General features: G+C 44.6%; 2 protein-coding genes across 10 annotated transcripts in view; one reads left to right on the top strand and one right to left on the bottom strand.

Moving 5' to 3' along the window:
* Positions 1–20,164, top strand: part of SPG11 (SPG11 vesicle trafficking associated, spatacsin) — a 118,647-nt gene that overhangs the window by 88,190 nt on the left and 10,293 nt on the right. For 3 of the 9 annotated variants that reach the window (XM_032175458.3, XM_032175457.2, XM_032175462.2), the window contains 10 exons: positions 319–458; positions 1,610–1,808; positions 2,529–2,666; positions 4,708–4,841; positions 5,555–5,662; positions 7,460–7,628; positions 8,727–8,815; positions 9,024–9,179; positions 10,328–10,479; positions 11,762–11,937. In XM_032175458.3, coding sequence (XP_032031349.1) covers positions 319–458; positions 1,610–1,808; positions 2,529–2,666; positions 4,708–4,841; positions 5,555–5,662; positions 7,460–7,628; positions 8,727–8,815; positions 9,024–9,179; positions 10,328–10,479; positions 11,762–11,937 — 1,461 coding nt within the window. Of the gene's footprint in view, positions 1–318; positions 459–1,609; positions 1,809–2,528; positions 2,667–2,709; positions 3,058–4,707; positions 4,842–5,554; positions 5,663–7,459; positions 7,629–8,726; positions 8,816–9,023; positions 9,180–10,327; positions 10,480–11,761; positions 12,369–20,164 lie in introns of those variants that run through there. The other 6 variants (XM_032175459.2, XM_032175461.2, XR_009209854.1 and 3 more) reach the window with 6 other exon arrangements.
* Positions 8,320–20,164, bottom strand: part of EIF3J (eukaryotic translation initiation factor 3 subunit J) — a 32,585-nt gene continuing 20,740 nt past the window's right edge. The window contains exons 6-8 of the mRNA XM_032175466.2: positions 17,753–17,914; positions 14,737–14,810; positions 8,320–14,037 (exon numbers count right to left, since the gene is read on the bottom strand). Of these exons, the coding sequence (XP_032031357.1) occupies positions 13,906–14,037; positions 14,737–14,810; positions 17,753–17,914 (368 nt within the window). The 3' untranslated portion in view covers positions 8,320–13,905. The remainder of the gene's footprint in view (positions 14,038–14,736; positions 14,811–17,752; positions 17,915–20,164) is intronic.

Genomic DNA, 20,164 nt, shown 5'->3' on the forward strand with positions numbered 1-20,164 from the left:
TTGGTGACTTATTTGATACAGGAGGGAGGACATATAGAGAAGACTCTGGCAAGCATCTTTGGTGCTGATCTCTGGAGCACTCATTAGGTGGCCTTGAGTCTTTGTAGCATATGAGGTCTTTGAAGTATCCCAGGCTGGGATTTCCTGGAAGAAGGCAGTGAAAGAAGTTGAAGTGGGGCCCTGTCAGCAGTGGTCCTATCCCCAGTCAGAGTCATGGGAGTGCAGTGCAGGGAGCTTCAGAGAGGTAGAGCCATAGAGAGCTAGGGATAGGCCAGAACCTCCCAGCTTAGAGCCCCTCAGACTTGTATTTGCTTCCAGCTTCAAGTCTGGATAGTCAGAAGTTTGTGACAGCGCCCTCCAGTGATGAAGTGGTAACGAACCTGGAAGTGCTGACAAGCAAATGCCTCCATGGGAAGAACTACTGTCAACAGGTCCTCTGTCTGTATGATCTTGCCAAGGTATGTACCAAGGGGTGGGGCTCCTCTTTCTGAGAGGGACGGAAATGAGAAGTTTGAGGTTGATTTTGGACATTGCCAAGTCAGCCTTTTAGATGATAATCATGACCTGAGAGTAGAGTTCTTTCAGGATGTTGGCCCTCATAATTTTATCTTTGGGGAATGGTGGGGAGGACACCAGGCCAGGTGCCAGGGCGATCTGACTCCTGGCTGCAGCTCAGCAAACCAGAAAGCTAGGGCTGTGGGCCCGTTTCGTCATCTGTAAATGATGATTTGACCATGAGGGTCTCTTCTAGACTTAATATCTTGGGTTTTGCATTATGATTGTTTGGAGCATTCCATATGGAATATGATGACTATAAAGACAAGAGCCAGAGGAAGCAGAAATCATCTGTACCTTTGTGCTGCTTTGGGGAGAAAAACAGTAGACTGGAAGTAGAAGAGCACAAGAGAAATAAAGGCAAACCCTAAAGCCCTCGTCTTGGAAAAGACTCAAAGACTTCTTTGGAAATTGAGGGTTTTGCTCCTGCTCTGGGAATAATAAAGGCTCTTGCATTTTAGTCGGTGTTCTTACATTTCATATTTTTAAAAATCAGGCCGGGCACGGGGGCTCACGCCTACAATCCCAGCACTTCGGGAGGCCGAGGTGGGTGGATTACTTGAGGTCAGGAGTTTGAGACCAGCCTGACCAACAAGGAGAAACCCTTCTCTACCGAAAATACAAAAATTAGCTGGGTGTGGTGGCACATGCCTGTAACCCCAGCTACTCAAAAGGCTGAGGCAGGAGAATTGCTTGAACCCAGTAGGCAGCTGTTGCGGTGAGCCAAGATCGCACCATTGCACTTCAGCCTGGGCAACAAGAGTGAAACTCTGTCCTCCCCTTCCCCCCACCCCCCGCCAAAAAAAAAGTGTTCAACAAGAGAATAACCTGATGCTTTCTGAAGACAAGCCTTTCTTTTACCTGGATTTGGCTTTGGTGAAATGATAGAAAGGGTTAGAAAACAGTACTAGCTTTTTCTAAGGTTCCTGCTGAGGGTGAGGAGTCTGTAAGCTCAGAAAACAGTGGAGTCTGTCCACATCAGATTTCAGAAAGGGCTCTTTTGCTTTTTCCTGGCTTCTAAAAGTGGCCTTGACTGGCTTTATCTTCCTCTCAGGAGTTGGGCTGTTCCTACACAGATGTTGCTGCTCAGGATGGTGAAGCCATGCTCCGGGAAATCTTGGCCTCTCAGCAGCCTGACCGATGCAAACGAGCCCAGGCCTTCATCAGCACACAGGGCCTTAAGCCAGATACTGTGGCCGAACTCGTGGCAGAAGAGGTGACACGGGAGCTGCTGACTTCATCACAGGGAACAGGTGCCCTACCCCCCAGGGATTCCCAACCTCTCCGACAGCATTCTCTAGTTCCCAGTGTTAAGGATTTGGATGTTGTGCTTATATACATCCTGTATGTGGTTCTCTCAAGTTTCTGGATTCCAGTAATGTATTTTGTTTAAATACAACAAAATACATGCTTTATTTTTTACAAAATACATGTACAAAATACATGCTGTTACTTTTTATTGTTTTATGATTACATTGGGAGTAGCTGTGGCTTTCTGAGCTAAAGAACTGTCCTGGCCGGGTGCGGTGGCTCACGCCTGTAATCCCAGCACTTTGGGAGGCCAAGGCTGGCAGATCACAAGGTCAGGAGATTGAGACCATCCTGGCTAACATGGTGAAACCTGCCTCTACTAAAGATACAAAAAAGTAGCTGGGCGTGTTGGTGGGCACCTGTAGTCCCAGCTACTGGGGAGGCTGAGGCAGGAGAATCGTTTGAACCTGGGAGGCTGAGGTTGCAGTGAGCCAAGATCTCCCCACTGCACTCCAGCCTGGACAACAGAGCGAGACTCCATCTCAAAAAAAAAAAAGAAAAGAACTCCTGTCCTATAAAATGACCAACAGGCCAAGGGTTTCGAGCTCAGCGAGCGGAGAGCTGCAGAGGTCCATTAGCATTACCTCCTGATGCCCAAGCCTGGGCAGAGTGGGCCTCTCTTAGGATAAAACCAGCACCTGTCTTCACACCTCTCTGTACAGGACATAAGCAGATGTTCAGCCCAACAGAGGAAAGCCAGACATTTCTTCAGCTGACCACTCTGTGTCAAGACCGCACATTGGTAGGCATGAAGTTGTTGGATAAGATTTCCTCCGTTCCCCATGGGGAACTGTCTTGCAGTAAGTTATTGGCCTTTTTCTTACATATTTTGGCTCTAAACAGGTCTCAAAAGGTCTTCCAGTCTCTCCAAAACTTGATTTGGGTCCCTGTTCCTGCTCTGGATGCCTAGCCCTCCAGCAGGGGTTATAAGTTCTTGGTAGAAAGCCTTGACTTCACTGAAGAAAATGTAGAAATTATGGATGAGTACCCCCAAATTTAAAATCATACAAAAAGGTAACCTTTACTCAACATACTTATTTCACTCTTATATTGCCCTGCAAAGTGAACATTATTGTCCCCATTTTAGAAGGGAGACAAACTTTACCTTAGGAAAGCTGATTACATCTGTTAAGTGGCAGAGCTGGTATTCGAACCCAGTCCATGGATTCAAAGCCTGTTTATTTTCCGTAATGTCTGACTAATGAGTCAGACTAATGAGAATGAGGCCTTCACTAGAATGTGTGGTAAGTTCTCTTTTTTAAAAAATGACATTATACTCTGTATAGTTTATAATTTTTTTTACTTTATGAATATGCTGTCATTAACATTTTTCATGGCATTGAGTATTCTTCTATATAACTTCTAATGGTTACACAGATTTCTTATATATAATGAAAAATTGTATATTAGAATGGGGAACAGTGGCCCACGCCCATAATCCCAATGCTTTTGAGAGGCCGACGGCAGAGGAAAATTAGAGACTAGGAGTCTGAGACCAATCTGGGCAACATAGCGAGACCCTGTCTCTAAAAATATTTTTAAAACCTTAGCAGGGCATGGTGGTGCACACCTGTAGTCCCAGCTATTTGAGAGGCTGAGGTGGGAGGATCCCTTGAGCCCAGGAGTTGGAGATTGCAATGAGCTCTGATTGCAACACTGAACTCTAGCCTGGGCAACAGAGTAAGATCCATCTCTAAAAGAAATCTAAGGCTGGGCACGGTGGCTCACGCCTGTAATCCCAGCAGTTTGGGAGGCTGAGGCGGGCGGATCACGAGGTCAGGAGATTGAGATCGTCCTGGCTAACACGGTGAAACCCCATCTCTACTAAAAATACAAAAAAATTAGCCGGGCGTGGTTGCAGGCGCCTGTAGTCCCAGCTACTCGGGAGGCTGAGGCACGAGAATGGCCTGAACCTGGGAGGCGGAGCTTGCAGTGAGCGGAGATGGTGCCACTGCACTCCAGCCTGGGCGAGAGCGAGCCTCCGTCTCAAAAAAAAAAAAAAAAAAAAATTTACATAAAAATAGCCTTCTCTATCTCTTCTCGGTCCAGTTCAACAATATTTACTGAGTGCCAACTGTGTGCCAGGCACTATAAGCATCTAGGATAAGGTGTATAAGCAATTCCTGGAGCTCAGACTAGGGTCTTAAGACATAGTAAGAGCCAGAATGATGGGGTCAAGATAGAGTTCTGGAGGAAATGTCCAAAGGAAGGCCTGAAGGATTTATTGTCAGGGATGCTTAGGAGTCAGTAGGACTGGAGAGGGCCCTGCAGATCCAAAAGCCCAGAGGCTGTAGCATGTTTTAAGGATGGAGAACCTTTTTCAGTCCTCACATTGCAGGTGTTTTTCCCAGTTTGCCTTTTCATTGTGCTTACAGTGATTGTAGTATTTTTAAATCTGTACATGTCAGACTTTCACTACTCTAGAAAGCCAGAACACCAAATGGCACTTGATTAGGCCCTGAGACCTTCCGCTGGGATACAAGCAGAGAATGCCCTTGGATTCAGGTTGGCAGGAACTCCCATCAGTTTGTCTGCAGAAAGTTTCTCCATGTTTAGAAGGCGAGGGTGCTATGTTCTCATTTTGGGGGCCTTTTGGGGAAAAACAGTCACTACATGATTGTCTTTTGAGGATTGTGCCATGACTGAGAGAACGATTTGGATGTCATCAAGGGGCTGTCTCAAAGCTACAGCTCCTGAGTTCAGGGACTTCAGAGGGCTAGTGGGAGGGCCCTCTGCAGACAGGCCTCTTCTCCACCAGGCCCTTTTCCCTCCTGCCAGACAGAGGTTGACAGTGGGCAGCAAGGGTTCATAATCCTATCTTACCAGTGCCCACCCTCCCAGCCACAGAGCTCCTGATCCTGGCCCATCATTGCTTCACCCTGACGTGCCACATGGAGGGCATCATCCGAGTCCTACAGGCTGCCCAGATGCTCACAGATAACCACCTGGCCCCAAGTGAGGAGTATGGGCTGGTGGTAAGTAGCCCCCTCAACCCCAGTCTCCATCCTGTGGAAACCTTTGAAAGGAGTAGAAAGGGTGGGGGCCAGCCCAGAGCTGATGTAGTCATAGGGAGTTCTGCCCATCTGGATACCACTACCTACTTGAGAGTTGGCTGGGCAGCCCAACCCTCTGCTCCAAGTTATGATTTCTGTCAGAATCAGAGGTTGCTCCAGAGGAGCAAAAGGGAGAAGATCCTGCCAGGTTCCAGGGCCATCCCACCCCCTAGTCAGGGCAGTTAACTTTTCTAGATAGAGGGCTAAGACAGCTGCATTTTTCCTCAAAACAAGGTTTGGACCTTCCCCCCATCTCTGAATTGAAGTAAGTTGGCAACTCAGTTCCCATGTGCCTCCCTAAATTCTCTGGGCTTGAAACTGACCTGAGTGGCGGCGGAGAAAGCCACTGGGCCACTGTCATAGGCAGAGTGTGCAATGCCCCAGTCGTGCCATGACAGCCCAGATAAGCAGAAAAAAAAAAAAAAGAAAAGAACCAATGGTGGCCAGTGATGAGCTCCCTGTTGGGCACGTGGGAGGGAGCTAAGCGTGGTAGCCAGCTAAGCGTGGTAGCCTGGAAATTAGCCCTTCTCCTCCTGGAGCTTGGCATCTGAAAGCAACCACTGATGGTAGTTGTCTGGCTCGGAGAACTCCAGACTCCAGGTGATGCTCATGCGAGCTGTCCTCCCACTTCACAGGTACGGCTCCTCACTGGCATTGGAAGGTACAATGAGATGACATACGTATTTGATTTGCTGCATAAAAAGCACTACTTTGAAGTGCTAATGAGGAAGAAGTTGGATCCGGTAGGTGCAAAGTAATGAGCTCCAGGATGGAGTGTCTGCTGATAATTCAGGAGCCCCAGCTTTTCTCGGGAATAATCTCAATCAGGGTAGACTTGGGAAAATGGAGGGAAGGAATTAGGGACCTCCCCAAGACATACACTGTCACCAGTGGCTTCAGATTCTGGTGCAGATCAGTCCGTGAATATGCGGATGCCATATATATATATATATTTTTTTTTTTTTTTTTGAGATGGAGTTTCGCTCTTGTTGCCCAGGCTGGAGTGCAATGGCGTGATCTCAGCACAACATCCGCCCCCCGGGTTTAAGCGATTCTCCTGCCTCAGCCTTCCAAGAGGCTGGGATTACAGGCATGCACCACCACGCCCAGCTAATTTTGTATTTTTAGTAGAGACGGGGTTTATGTTGGTCAGGCTAGTCTTGAACTCCCGACCTCAGGTGATCTGCCCATCTCTGCCTCCCAAAGTGCTGGGATTACAGGCATGAGCCACCGTGCCCGGCCGATGCTAAATACTGAAGAAAATAAGTTTGTCCTCCTCCACCTCAGCGTCTGTCACCTGCCTCTGCTGTCTTAAATGCCTTCTCTGGCAGGGGCAAAAACCCTGAGCCAGGCTGAAAGTGTAGACAATCCACTTTCCACTAGCTCTGAGGTTGTTTGAGGGCTTTTAGAGTGGAGAGTTTTTAGGAGACTGTGAAAAATTGTGCTGCTAAGAGCCAAGTTAGGAATCAAACACAAAAGTTTAGACCAAAAAGCTGTGGAGCCATTTATTATGATGAACAGGAAGGCGGCTTGGAAGCAAAGGCCTGACTTGGTTAGGTCTTGGGCTCTGTGAGCCCGTGTGTCCTCAGTGTGCTCTGTGACACCAAGCATACCCCTCACAGTACCTGTTTCCAGATCATTTGTCTGGATGATTCATTGCTTCTGCTCATTTCACCTTTGGCTTCTGGGAACATGGGCCCAGCCAGGCAGGATTAAGAGACAAAGCAGAAAAAAATCTCTCTTTAATATTGGGCCAATGTCAGGACAGACCAATCTAGTCATCAGGCGAGGAGCAAGTCCTGGACATAGGTGCATCTTCAAGATCTCCCAGAGGGTTTTTAAAATTGTTTTTGAGGCACTTTTCCTTCTGCATTTAAATATTTTAATAAGTTTTTTCTGATTACAAAAGTAATGCATATTCCAGGGTAAGACACTTGGAAAACAGAACAACACAGAAAAAGCCCTCAGTGTCTATCCATCATCTGGAGACAGTCACTAACAATTTGGTATAAGCCCTTTCTTTGCACATGTACCTGAAAACATCTATATATAATTACATTTTAATAAAACTTATACAGTGAAGAAATATCCTGCTTTTCTTACTTAACAAAGTATATCGTGACTATTTCCTAAATCAACAAATCATCTCCTACGTTTTAATGGCTACATGGTATTCTCTTCCCCTTATTTTGGACATCTGGATTGTTTCTCATTGTTTGCTATTAAATATCCCTGTTACATTCATCTTAGCACTTTTCTCTGCTTATCTCTTTAGGGATAGATTCCTAGAAATTGTTAGATCAGCTTATGCGGGTGTATTTTTAAGGTTTCTCCTTTTAGAAAAAGTTTTGCCTTTCACACTTCCAACAGGAAAGCACACGCCTGTTTCCTCATACTTGGGACAACATAAAACTTGTATTAATTCTCATTTTTGCTCCTCTTCCTTGGGAGTTTTTAAGGAATGCAGAACCAGGTAACTCAGTCCTGTCTGCCTTGCAGTCCCTGACTGACACCTTGCTTTTCCCTTTTATTCTGGGCAGAGTGGTACCCTGAAAACAGCCCTGCTGGACTACATCAAACGCTGCCGTCCTGGAGACAGTGAGAAGCACAATATGATTGCCCTGTGCTTCAGCATGTGCCGGGAGATTGGCGAGAACCACGAGGCAGCTGCCCGCATCCAACTGAAATTGATTGAGTCTCAGCCCTGGGGTGAGTGAGGTCACAGCAGCACTACCAGAACAGTGCTGCTAGCTGGGTAAAATTCTTTTTTGAGACAGAATCTCGCTCTGTCCCCAGGCTGGAGTGCAATGGCACGATCTCAGCTCACTGCAATCTCCACCTCCTAGGTTCAAGTGATTCTCCCACCTCAGCCTCCCGAGTAGCTGGGATTACAAGCACCTGCCACCACACTCGGCTAATTTTTTGTATTTTTAAGAGATGGGGTTTGACTATGTTGGCCAGGCTGGTCTTGAACTCCTGACCTCATGAACCACCCACGTCGGCCTCCCAAAGTGCTGGGATTACAGGCGTGAGCCACCATGCCCGGCCCTGGGTAAAATTCTTACAGCAAAGGACAAGAGCCCATGAGATGGGCTATTAGAATCTTGAGGTAGGTAGCCCGGCACAGTGGCTCATGCCTGTAATCCTAGCACTTTGGGAGGCCAAGGCAGGTGGATTGCCTGAGCTCAGGAGTTCAAGACCAGCCTGAGCAACATGGTGCAATCCTGTCTCTACTAAAATACAAAAAAAAATAGCCAGGCGTGGCGGCGTGCGCCTGTAATCCCAACTACTTGGGAGGCTGAAGCAGGTGAATCACTTGAACCTGGGAGGCGGAGATTGCAGTGAGCCAAGATCGCACCATTGCACTCCAGCATAGGTGACAGAGTGAGACTCCGTCTCAGAAAAAGAATCTTGAGGTGGATATGTCGCTCAGCAGGACCCCGACTTGGGCAGACAGATGGAATGGAGACTTTGAAGGCATTTGGAACTTAGGATTGTACTCTTGGATCTATAGCCTGTACATCCAGGGTATCATCCACGAGGAACCAACATGCACGTTGATACCATGTAAGCGTTCCTTGATGTTTTGGAGAAATGAGGCATTAGAAGGGGCACTGAATCCTACTCCAGAGTGAAGTTACAATAAGCCTATGCATTTCTGGCCTAATAACCTTTATCTGAGTGAGGTGTTCCTGCCTCCCTGTGAACATGGCTGGGATGTTTCTATTCTAGCCACCATCACGATGAGTGGGATAAGAACAGTCGGCTTTGGGAGTCAGACTCTGCAAATCTTTATTTCCCCTACAGAGGACAGCCTCAAGGATGGGCACCAGCTGAAGCAAATGCTGCTGAAGGCCCTGACTCTGATGCTGGATGCAGCAGAGAGTTATGCCAAGGTAACCAAAGGCTTTTTCCAGACTGGCCTTGGGACTTGCTGTCTACAGTAAAATTATTTTCTTTTGTCCTTGGGCTCTTTCCAGGTGAAGGGGGAGGGCATCATAGGCCAACCAGGAACAGAAGGGGTGAATACCGTTGTGAGGGTTCACACAGGAGGTGACAACTAGGTCTTTCTCTCCTGTGCCTCTCTCCACCCTTGTTCCTCAGGACTCCTGTGTGCGACAGGCCCAGCACTGTCAGCGGCTCACCAAGTTGATAACTCTGCAGATTCACTTTCTGAACACTGGCCAGAACACAATGCTCATCAACTTGGGCCGCCACAAGCTGATGGACTGTATTCTGGCCCTACCTCGGTTCTACCAGGTGAGCAAGAAAGCAAACTGTAGCCAGCACTGCTAGCATCCTCTCTCCTTCTGTCCCACTCATGGAACCCAAAGGTAAGGTCTCAGGGCTAGTGACAGAACCAGGACAGTCCAGTTCTGACTTAACTCTCTGATACCAACATAAAACGGCAATTTGATGTATTTCTCTCTAGTACATTGTTGGGCAGAGGTTAGAGAATGGTAAGACAGTGCTGTCTCCCTTTCCTGTGCTATTAGGCCAGCAGAGGGGCAGAGACACCTTTGGCCCTTTAACCCCAGGCCGTGGACTGGTACTGGCCCATGGCCTGCTAGGAACCAGGCTGCACAGTAGGTGAGCGCTGGGCAAGCAAGCATTACTGCCTGAGTACCACCTCCTGTCAGATGAGCGACAGGACTATATTTTTATAGGAGCATGAACCCTGTTGTGAATTGCACATGCAGGGGCTTCTTATGAAAATCTAATGCCTGATGATCTGAGGTGGAACATTTTCACCCCAAAACCATCCCCTCCCAGTCTGTGGAAAAATTGTCCTCCAGGAAACCTGTCACTGATGGGGGACCACTGCCTTAAGACAGTTGAGGTTCAGAGTAATACTCTTGCTAGTGGTCCTGCAAGAACCTCCTAGCCCCAGCAGTTACAGAATGCCACACTCAGGTTAGTACAGGAAGTCAGGGAGATTGGTTCTAGCCCTTTAAAGAAGTGGATTATCAGGGAATCAGCCCTTTCACTGTTCCTCATACTGCTGAGTTAATGGAAATAGTATATTCTTAGCAGTTTCAGTTCATTGTGAGAAAGATTAAAAACACTGAAAGAAGTTAGGCATGGTGGCACATTCCTGTAGTCCAGATATGCAGGAGGCTTAGGCAGGAGGATCTTGAGCCCAGGAATTTCTGGTCCAGCCTGGGCAACATAGTGAGACCCTTTTTTAAAAAAGGGTTTAAGATAATTTGGGGATTCATGAGAGGGAAAATGCCAAACACACACCAGACTTTTCACCACCTCTGATACATACAGCCTTTTAACATAATTGGTAATGACCATATTCACTACATGAGTGAGTATACAGTATTGTTTTCTACAACAGTTTGTTTTTGATTTTACATCAGATGGGCTCTGATGGTGTCTTTCTTCACTTCTCTCCTTTTAAGGCTTCTATTGTGGCTGAGGCCTATGATTTTGTTCCAGATTGGGCTGAAATTTTATACCAGCAAGTGATTCTTAAAGGAGACTTTAATTACTTGGAAGAATTTAAGCAGCAAAGGTTATTAAAGTCCAGTATATTTGAAGAGATTTCCAAAAAGTAAGTATTAAAAGTTGACTGTAAACATTGCTCCTTGCCTCTGCTTTGAGGTGAGACAAGTGTAAGAATTTTATGGCTAAGTACACCATGCCTTTAGATTACCTCTACTTAAAATGGCAAAGCAGTTATCAAGAATCCTTAGAAGGAAGTCTTTTAACAGATTTATGCAAAGAGACGAACAAGAACAGTTTGCTCATAGTGCTTTGTAGTTTAAAATGGGAGGATAGCTACTCAGTGCCAAAAACCTAAAACACTGGCCAGGCACAGTGGCTCATGCCTGTAATCCCAGCACTATGGGAGGCCGAGGCAGGAGGATCACTTGAGGTTAGGAGTTCGAGACCAGCCTCGCCAACATAGTGAAACCCTGTCTCTACTAAAAATACAAAAATTAGCTGGGTGTGGTGGCTGGCGCCTGTAGTCCCAGCTACTTGGGAGGCTGAGGCAGAAGAATCACTTGAACCTGGGGGCAGAAGATGCAGTAAGCTGAAATCATGCCACTATACTGCAGCCTGGCAACAGAGTGTGACTCGCCTCAAAAAAAGAAAAAACACTAAAACATCAGAGGTGCCTTTTGGAGTACTAAATTTACTCTATAAGGTGAGCATTAACATACTCATTTTTAATGAAATATTTCATCAAGCACCCCTAATACTAGTCTGAGATAACCCAGACTCCAGCACCCTCTCCTCTATAGGTAATAGTAAGTGGTACTTCAGAGCTGATAGCCCTCACTCAAAATACAGTATCCTAAGGTGGGCACAGTGGTGCACACTTGTAGTCCTAGTTACTCGGTTGTAGTCCTAGTTACTCGGTTGTAGTCCTAGTTACTCGGGAGGCTGCAAGAGAAGCAGCTGAGCCCAGGAGTTCACACTCTGAAAAGCCACTGTACTCCAGCCTGGGCAACACAGTGAGACCTCTATCATCTTTTATTTAAAAGAAAAAAAAAAGGGCAGGCACAGTGACTCACGCCTGTAATCCCAGCACTTTGGGAGGCCAAGGCAGGCAGGTAACTTGAGGCCAGGAGTTCAACACCAGCCTAGCCAACATAGCAGAATGCTGTCTGTACTAAAATTACAAAAATTAGCCAGGGTGGTGGCACACTAATGTAATCCCAGCTACTCGGGAGGCACAAGCATCACTTGAACCCAGCAGGCAGAGGTTGCAGTGAGCCAAGACTGCTCCTCTGCACTCCAGCCTGGGCAACAGAGTAAGACTGTCTCAAACAAAACAAAACAAAAAAAACAACAGTATCTTAACCTGTACATTATGTTTCTTTATCTAGATATAAACAACATCAGCCTACTGACATGGTCATGGAAAACCTGAAGAAATTACTCACATATTGTGAAGATGTTTACCTGTATTACAAGTTGGCATACGAACACAAGTTTTATGAAATTGTAAATGTGCTTCTGAAGGACCCTCAGACAGGTTGCTGTCTAAAGGACATGCTAGCAGGTTAGATGATTTCATAGGTGCCTGTTTTCTTGTACTGTTAGCAGATTCTGACAGATGTGATGAGAAGAATAATGCATTGGAGATCTTTGCTAAAGTTGAACAATCCCGGTACTGTACCATATCAGTCCTTTGTGGGTAGTAGGTAGCGAGTGAGAAACTTTTCAGAAGGAAATTCCTATTTAAAATGGATTGATTTTAGATGATTGTTCATCCATACCATTTTATATAGATACTAGTATTAAGATCAAAAGCTTCCTCTTCCTCAGGACAGCTTCTACTTTAGATGATCCAATGATTAAAGAATACCTGTACCTGCAGATTCCAGTTTCAAAGAAATTTAATTATTATTTACACAGTTAAGGAACAGGTGATACATTTTCATTTGATTGATAGAAACTGATCTTTCTGTAATAAAATAGATTTTCAATTCAGTGTATGTCATTATTACTGCTAAGGAAATCTTAGCCCTTGTCTGCCTTAAAAGAATATTTACTGTAATTATTGCTGTGTAGTCACTACTTTTTGTTAATTCCTCAAATCACTTACATGGTCTTGTTTTCCACTTAGTAAGTAGTCTACAGAGCTTTGACGTTCCTATTTCCTATGTAAGAGAAATTTAAAACATTTTTTGTTCTTTCTGTCTTAGGGGAATAAAAAAACACTAACCACACATTTGGTTAAACTGCTTAGGAGAAGACATAATAGAGATTCCCCAGTCTATACTTAACAGCCATAAACCTGAGTTACAGGCTCAGTTACTCCAAATAAATAGTTCTTATAGGTATTTAATTAGGCCTTGGTATCTAAATAACAAAATAATTTCCCCAAATAAATAAGAGGAAGGCAGCCCTATACCTTTGTTGCTCTATGGTGACAATATTAAGGACCTGGCAAATCACTCATGTTTTAAAGCTGTAACTATGTCAAGCATTTATTAAGATTTAGTATATAGAGAACGTAGAGAACTGTACTCCCAAGAGCTGTGTTCTATACTCTCAAAAAGTATCTATCTCTTGGGAGGTAACACAAAATTTAAGTCCTCACAATAGTGATTTTATTAAATTAGTTGCTTTATAAAACATTGCAGATGTCATAATTGTTAACATAACAATTTACCAAACTGTAGTTAACTGGTGCAGTTTGCTGAGCATGTTTTATAAAGGAAAGGAAATGCCAAAACCCTGGTAAAGTTGTTCCATTGCAGCCTAAGAGAACAAAGATTTGTTTCTCAGACACTTAAATCAGGCAAATAAAAATAAGTTTCCCTCCCCCACCTGAAGCACTTCATCAGTAGAAATAGCCTGATAAATAACTAGACAGTCTTTGCACTCAAGAGATTCCACAACATGTAATGCAATAATGGAAAGGTTTACCTTCTTTAGCTTCAAAGTTGGAGGGTTTTGGTCATTTTAATTTTATATCAAACTAGTGCTTTTCAGCCGCAGTATCTTCACTGAGATAAGCAGTCTTCTTCACAATGTATTTTTAATATCCTCATGTTCAATTTTAAGACAAAGCAATTTTAATACTAGGTGCATACCACATGCCCTTGCTGCAAACTGCTTTTCTTGACAAGTTATGAAGTAGTTCAAGGAGGTATGGTTAAGGCTGTATTACTGAATGGTGCTGGTAAATACTACACAATTTTTTTTGTTATGTTGCAACCTTTTGTTTCCAATTTAGTGACTGCTGCTATGAAATCGGATAGCAACAATGACAACATTATTAGGTTTTGAACTATGATTTAGTAGCAACTTAGGTTCCCAATTTTAACCCCTTGGCAGCAAGATCCAAGTTCCCTCATTTGCACATTAGCACCTAAGTGTCAAGGGGTTAAATAACCAGCACAAAAGATACTGCACTTCTGATTGTAGCATTTGGCAGAACTGAAAGGAAAGGAAGTTGTGCTACATGTTCAAGGGATTGTGGGCAACATAAAGATGACACCAAGAAAAGATAGATAAAATGTCACATGAAGTCTTCATAGTCTTGTACATATCCTCCATCATAACCACCATAATCTGCCAGATCATCTTTCATGGTGGCTTTTAATCCCCCTCCAGGAACCACACCTTTCTTCTTCTTTTTGGCTTTGCTTTGCTAAAGATGAAAGAGAGTTAATTCATGAAACTTTATGTGCTATGGGCATCTTATCTGGTACAGCAACCCTCATAAACACACAAAAACCTTTGGTCCCAGAAACACTAGTTCTGTAAGGGACATCCGAGCCTACATGTTTTGGACCTGAACAGGTCTCCCAGAGTCAGTCTCTGCAAAACTTGATCTGGGTCCTTGGTCCTGCTCTGGATAACCTAGCCCACCGGCAGGGGTTATAAGTTATTGGTAGAAAGCCTTAACTTCACTGAAGCAAATTTAGAAAAGTGTGGATAAGTACCCCCACCCAATTTAAAATCACAAAGCTAACCTTTACTTGACATACTTCTCTTACTTTACTCTTTTATAAATACTATGCAAAGTGAGTATTATTGTCCCTATTTTAGAAGGCAGAAGACTGAAGCTTAGAAAAGCTGATTTGCTTATAGCTATTAAGTGGCAGAGCTAGTATTTGAACCCAGTCTGTGATTTCAGCAATTTCTATTAACTCAGGAAAGGGGAACATGTCTGGAAACAAAAGGACAGTAATAGCACCCATACTCCTGTTCTGGTCTAACTTAAATGGTATTAGTGAGTTGCTTGACTTTTAAGTAATTAGGACAGGCTCCTATTATATTTGTTGAATGTCAAACCTATAACCCCACTCTAATTTAATACACATTTCCCTACACAGCTTGCTCTTACCTTTTCTTGCTTCTGTTTTTCACTGCAGAGCACAGTCAGTGAATTGGTAATTTTTTTCAAGTCATCAATTTCCACTTAAAAAAAAAAAAAGGGCATACCATTAAACTTGAATTTTTAAGCATTTTGAAAAGTTACAGCTAAATATGTACATTCCATATATATTTATATATCCCAAAATGTACATTCCAGAAGTGTTATGAGAAATCCAATTTGTTCATTGTAAGTAACTTTGAAAGGACCATGAATTTCTCCTTTCTAGACATAAGGTGGCCGGGCACAGTGGCACATGCCTGTAATCCCAGCATTTTGGGAGGCCTAGGTGGGTGGATCACTTAAGCCCAGGAATTCGAGCCCTGGTCTCGAGTTCCTTAATTCAACAGAGCTAGACCTTGTCTCTTGAAAATAAAATGTATTTTATTTATAATGATGACCTGTAATCACCAACACACCATTGCTCAACCAAAGAGAAACTGTCTTTATAGCTCACAATGCTCCCTAATATCCTTCCTCAGTCTAAACAAATGGGGGAGGATAACATGCCCTTCCATTAACACACCCCCAGTAATCAGGGAGAACAGACAAATAAACATGGAATGACAATTTTTTTTTTTTTTTTTTTTGAGATGGAGTCTCATTCTGTCACCCAGGCTGGAGTGCAGTGACGCGATCTCGGCTCACTGCAACCTGCGCCTCCCGGGTTCACGCCATTCTCCTGCCTCAGCCTCCCGAGTAGCTGGGACTACAGGCGCCCGCCACCATGCCCAGCTAATTTTTTGTATTTTTAGTAGAGACAGGGTTTCACTGTGTTAGCCAGGATGGTCTCGATCTCCTGATCTCGTGATCTGCCTGCCTTGGCCTCCCAAAGTGCTGGGATTACAGGTGTGAGCCACCGCACCTGGCCTATTTTATTTTTTTTGAGATGGAGTCTCGCTCTGTCACCAGGCTGGAGTACAGTAGCGTGATTTCGGCTCACTGCAACCTCCATCACCCAGATTCAAGTGATTGTCCTGCCTCAGCCTCCCGAGTAGCTGGGATTAAGGTTTGCACCACCATGCCCAGCTGATTTTTGTGTTTTTTTTTTTTTTTTTTTTTTTTTTTTAGTAGAGATGGGGTTTTACCATGTTGGCAAGGTTAGTCTCAAACTCCTGACCTCAGGTGATCTGCCAGCCTCAGCCTCCCAAAGTGCTGGGATTACATGCATGAGCCACCATGCCCAGCCAGAATGACAATTCTTAAACCTACAATGACAACACTCTATCCCATGATGTCTCCATTTTCTTTTTTTTTTTTTTTTTTTTTTGAGACAGAGTCTGGCTCTGTTCCCCAGGCTGGAGTACAGTGGCACCATCTCGGCTCACTGCAAGCTCCGCCTCCCGGGTTCACGCCATTCTCCTGCCTCAGCCTCCCAAGTAGCTGGGACTACAGGCGCCCGCCACCACGCCCTGCTAATTTTTTTGTATTTTTAGTAGAGACAGGGTTTCACTATGTTGGCCAGGATGGTCTCAAACTCCTGACCTCATGATCCGCCCACCTAGGCCTCCCAAAGTGCTAGGATTACAGGCTTGAGCAACCGCGCCCGGCCGATGTCTCCATTTTCTTGCACGGGAACTACAATGAGAACAGTGACCATCTCTATGTCCTACCAAGAAATACTCCTGTTCAGTGGACAGCATTATCAGCCTTATAAAAATATGAAGCTGGAAAGAGACACCAGTTTTTAGCTAACAAAGTGTTCAGTTTTGGTTAGAGAACACCTCCAAAAACCAGAAAAAAATTAGTACATGCAGAATAAAATATCCACTCTGGGCACATTACCAATCAAATGTAGAACCCTCAGCTTAGTGATAATTTCTCAAAGAAAACCCAATTCATTGTGTAGCATTCCTTTTTCTCCATCTTAAAAACTGCAAATAGGCTGGGTGCGGTGGCTCACACCTATAATCCCAGTACTTTGGGAGGCCAAGGCAGGGGGATCACCTGAGATCAGGAGTTCCAAAGCAGCCTGGCCAACATGGTGAAACCCCGTCTCTACTAAAAATACAAAAAATTACCCGGGCGTGGTGGCGGGTGCCTGTAATCCCAGCTACTCAGGAGGCTGAGCAGGAGAATTGCTTTTTTTTTTTTTTTTTGAGACGGAGTCTCACTTGGTCACCCAGGCTGGAGTGCAGTGGCACGATCTCAGCTCACTGCAAACTTCGCCTCCCGGGTTCATGCCATTCTTCTGCCTCAGCTTCACCGTGTTAGCCAGGATGGTCTACAATCTCCTGACCTCATGATCTGCCTGTCTCGGCCTCCCAAAGTGCTGGGATTACAGGCATAAGCCACTGCGCCAGACCAGGAGAATTGCTTTAACCCAGGAGGCAGAAGTTGCAGTGAGCTGAGATCGTGCCACTACATTCCAGCCTGGGCAACAAAGCAAGACTCCATCTCAAAAAAAAAAAAACTGCAAATACTAGCAAAACCAGTCCCTTCCATACATTCCTGCCTCACCACCCATGGCTGTCACTCCCATTCACCCTGCCCTGAAGTGTATGACTCCTATCAAGGTGTGGCACCACAACCATGGACCCAGAGAATAGGTGCCAGCCCTGTCACTCAACTTGCACCTTGTCTAATTCTGATTTGTAACAGACAGTGGCTGAAGTCTCCCCAACTCAAATCCTACAGTGCCAGAGACCTTTTCCCTCAAAAGATACTTCCCAGCCCCTCTCAAGTGATAATCAGATAAAAAGAATAGGCCAGTGTTTTATTAGCAGCTTTGCTGACAAGCCCAGGTATCTCTTAGGGAAGCCATCGTAAAACAAGAAGTCCTCCTACCCCTACAAACAAACAAAAAGATCCAGCATTCAAATTCACTGTGTATCTGTAGAACAACATTCACAAGGTAATTGCTAAAAACAGCAAATCATGAGTCTGTATTATAGTATCCTTGAAAATAAAAAATAACCTTCAACCTCCTGAAGATAACATCCTACTAAAAATCTACCCAGAGGGGCTAGAAATTAGAATTACTTACATGAAATACACACATCTCGAACTAAGACTTCCAAAAAACTGGCATAATATAGTGACTTTTCATATTGTGTAATTTTATCTTTTAGTAACTTTCCAAACTCCGTAAAGTCATCTCTTGAAGATGGGTTCATAGCATCTATTCCATAAACTGTATTATTAACACCTGTAGGAGAAAAGAAGCACTGAAAAGTATCAGGTGGTTAGGATTTTTAAAAATGAAACCTTACAAGCCAATTAGCTATCTGAATAACCCTGTTGTTTCATTCTAAAGCAGGGGCTCTGAACCTGGAGCCAGTGGAGTCATTGGATAGAATGACTGGGTTGGGGGGGAGGGGGGGTAAAAACTTAAATCAGAAAAAAAGTTACATCTTTATTAACCTCTAATTCAGCATTTCCTTCAGTTTCAATTGACTGGCAACAAATCACAGTGGTATTAGCAAAACTTGACTTACCAGGAGAGATCACAAACACTCTCCTGACATTACAGATATCTTTCAATATTAATATTGTTCAGTCATCATTACTCTCAAACAACATTATTTATTAGACCTGCCACTACACCTTATTTAATGCATCGATAAGGAAGCATATAATTCTGTATCACAAATTTGTCATTTTAGTATTCTGACATCTATTTATATATAACAGGTTTTCTTTATAAATAAGTATTTTATTCATTTAAAAACAATATATCAAGGCCAGACACAGTGGCTCACACCTGTAATCCCAGTGTTTTGTTTGGGAGGCCTAAGAGGGAGGATCGCTTGAGGCCAAGAGTTTGAGACCAGCCTGGGCAACACAGCAAGACCTCGTCTCTACAAAAAAAAATTTTTTTTAATTAGCCAGGTGTGGCCAGATGCAGTGGCTAACACCTGTAATCCCAACACTTTGGGAGGCCTAGGCAGGCGGATCACCTGAGGTCAGGAGTCCGAGAGAGAAGCCTGGCCAACATGGTGAAACCCCGTCTCTACTAAAAATACAAAAATTAGCCAGGCATGGTGGTGGCATGTATCTGTAATCCCAGCTACTTGGGAGGCTGAGGCACGAGAATCACTTCAACCCAGGAGGCGGAGGTTGCAATGAGCTGAGACTGCACCACTGCACTCCAGCCTGGGTGACAGAGTGAGACTCTGTCTCAAAAAAATAAATAAAATTAGCCAGGTGTGGTGATATTCACCTGTAGCCCTCGCTACCCGGGAGGCTGAGGTGGGAGGATTGCTTGAGCCCAAGAGTTTGAGGCTGCAGTGAGCTACGGTCATGCCACTGCATTCCAGACTGGATGACTGAGCAAGACCCTTTCTCTAAAAACAAAACACAACATATTACATTACAAAAGGGATACTCTGTTCTTCTCCAAGAACACCCCCACAGTAAAGTGGGGAGAGAGGGAACAAAAAGAAACAAAGATGGATCCTGTGAAAGTATTTGTCTAACTCCAGAAGCTAAGCAGGGGTAAACACGTTAAATCCCAATAGAAGAAATCTGGCCTAGGCTGTGCATGGTGGCTCACGCCTGTAATCCCAGCACTTTAGGAGGCCAAGGCGGGGAGATCACTTGAGCTCAGGAGTTCAACAACAGCCCGGGCAGCATAGTGAAACCTTGTATCTACAAAAAAAACCCCAAAAAACAAAAATTACCTAGGCATAGCGGCATGCGCCTGTAGTCCCAGCTACTTGGGAGGCTAAGGTGGGAGGATGGCTTGAGCCCAGAGGCAGAGGTTGCAGTAAGCCAATCTCAGCCACTGTACTCTAGCCTGGGTGACAGAGCCAGACCCTGTTAGAAAAAAAAAAATCTGGCCTAGATGAGTTTTACACTAAGATAAGTATGCTTCTGTATCCTCCATGTCAAGTAGATTAGTTATTAACAATATTACATGTGGTATTTTTAGTATGAGAAACACAACAGTAAAATCCTATTAACAATGACTGTATGAATGCATGTTTTAGGTCGGGCGCGGTGGCTCACGCCTGTAATCCCAGCACTTTGGGAGGCCAAGGCGGGTGGATCACGAGGTCAGGAGATCGAGACCATCCTGGCTAACACGGTGAAACCCCGTCTCTACCAAAAATACAAAAAATTAGCCGGGCGCAGTGGCGGGCGCCTGTAGTCCCAGCTACCCGGGGGGCTGAGGCAGGAGAATGGCATGAACCCGGGAGGCAGAGCTTGCAGTGAGCCGAGATTGCACCACTGCACTCCGGGCTGGGCGAAAGAGCAAGACCCCGTCTCGAAAAAAAACAAAAAACAAAAAAAGAATGCGTGTTTTTACCTTTTAGTCTATAACAGGTGTCCCATGCTAGGCTTTATGCACACTTCATAAACCTGCCTCTTTAATAAACACATGGGCAGCTTTTACCATCCTAGGAAGACACATAATAACAGCCAAGAGCTCTCTATAATTAGATGAGTGCAGTTA

This window comes from Hylobates moloch, unplaced genomic scaffold, assembly GCF_009828535.3.
Source record: "Hylobates moloch isolate HMO894 unplaced genomic scaffold, HMol_V3 SCAFFOLD_14, whole genome shotgun sequence".
In the NCBI taxonomy this organism is placed as follows: Eukaryota; Metazoa; Chordata; class Mammalia; order Primates; family Hylobatidae; genus Hylobates; species Hylobates moloch.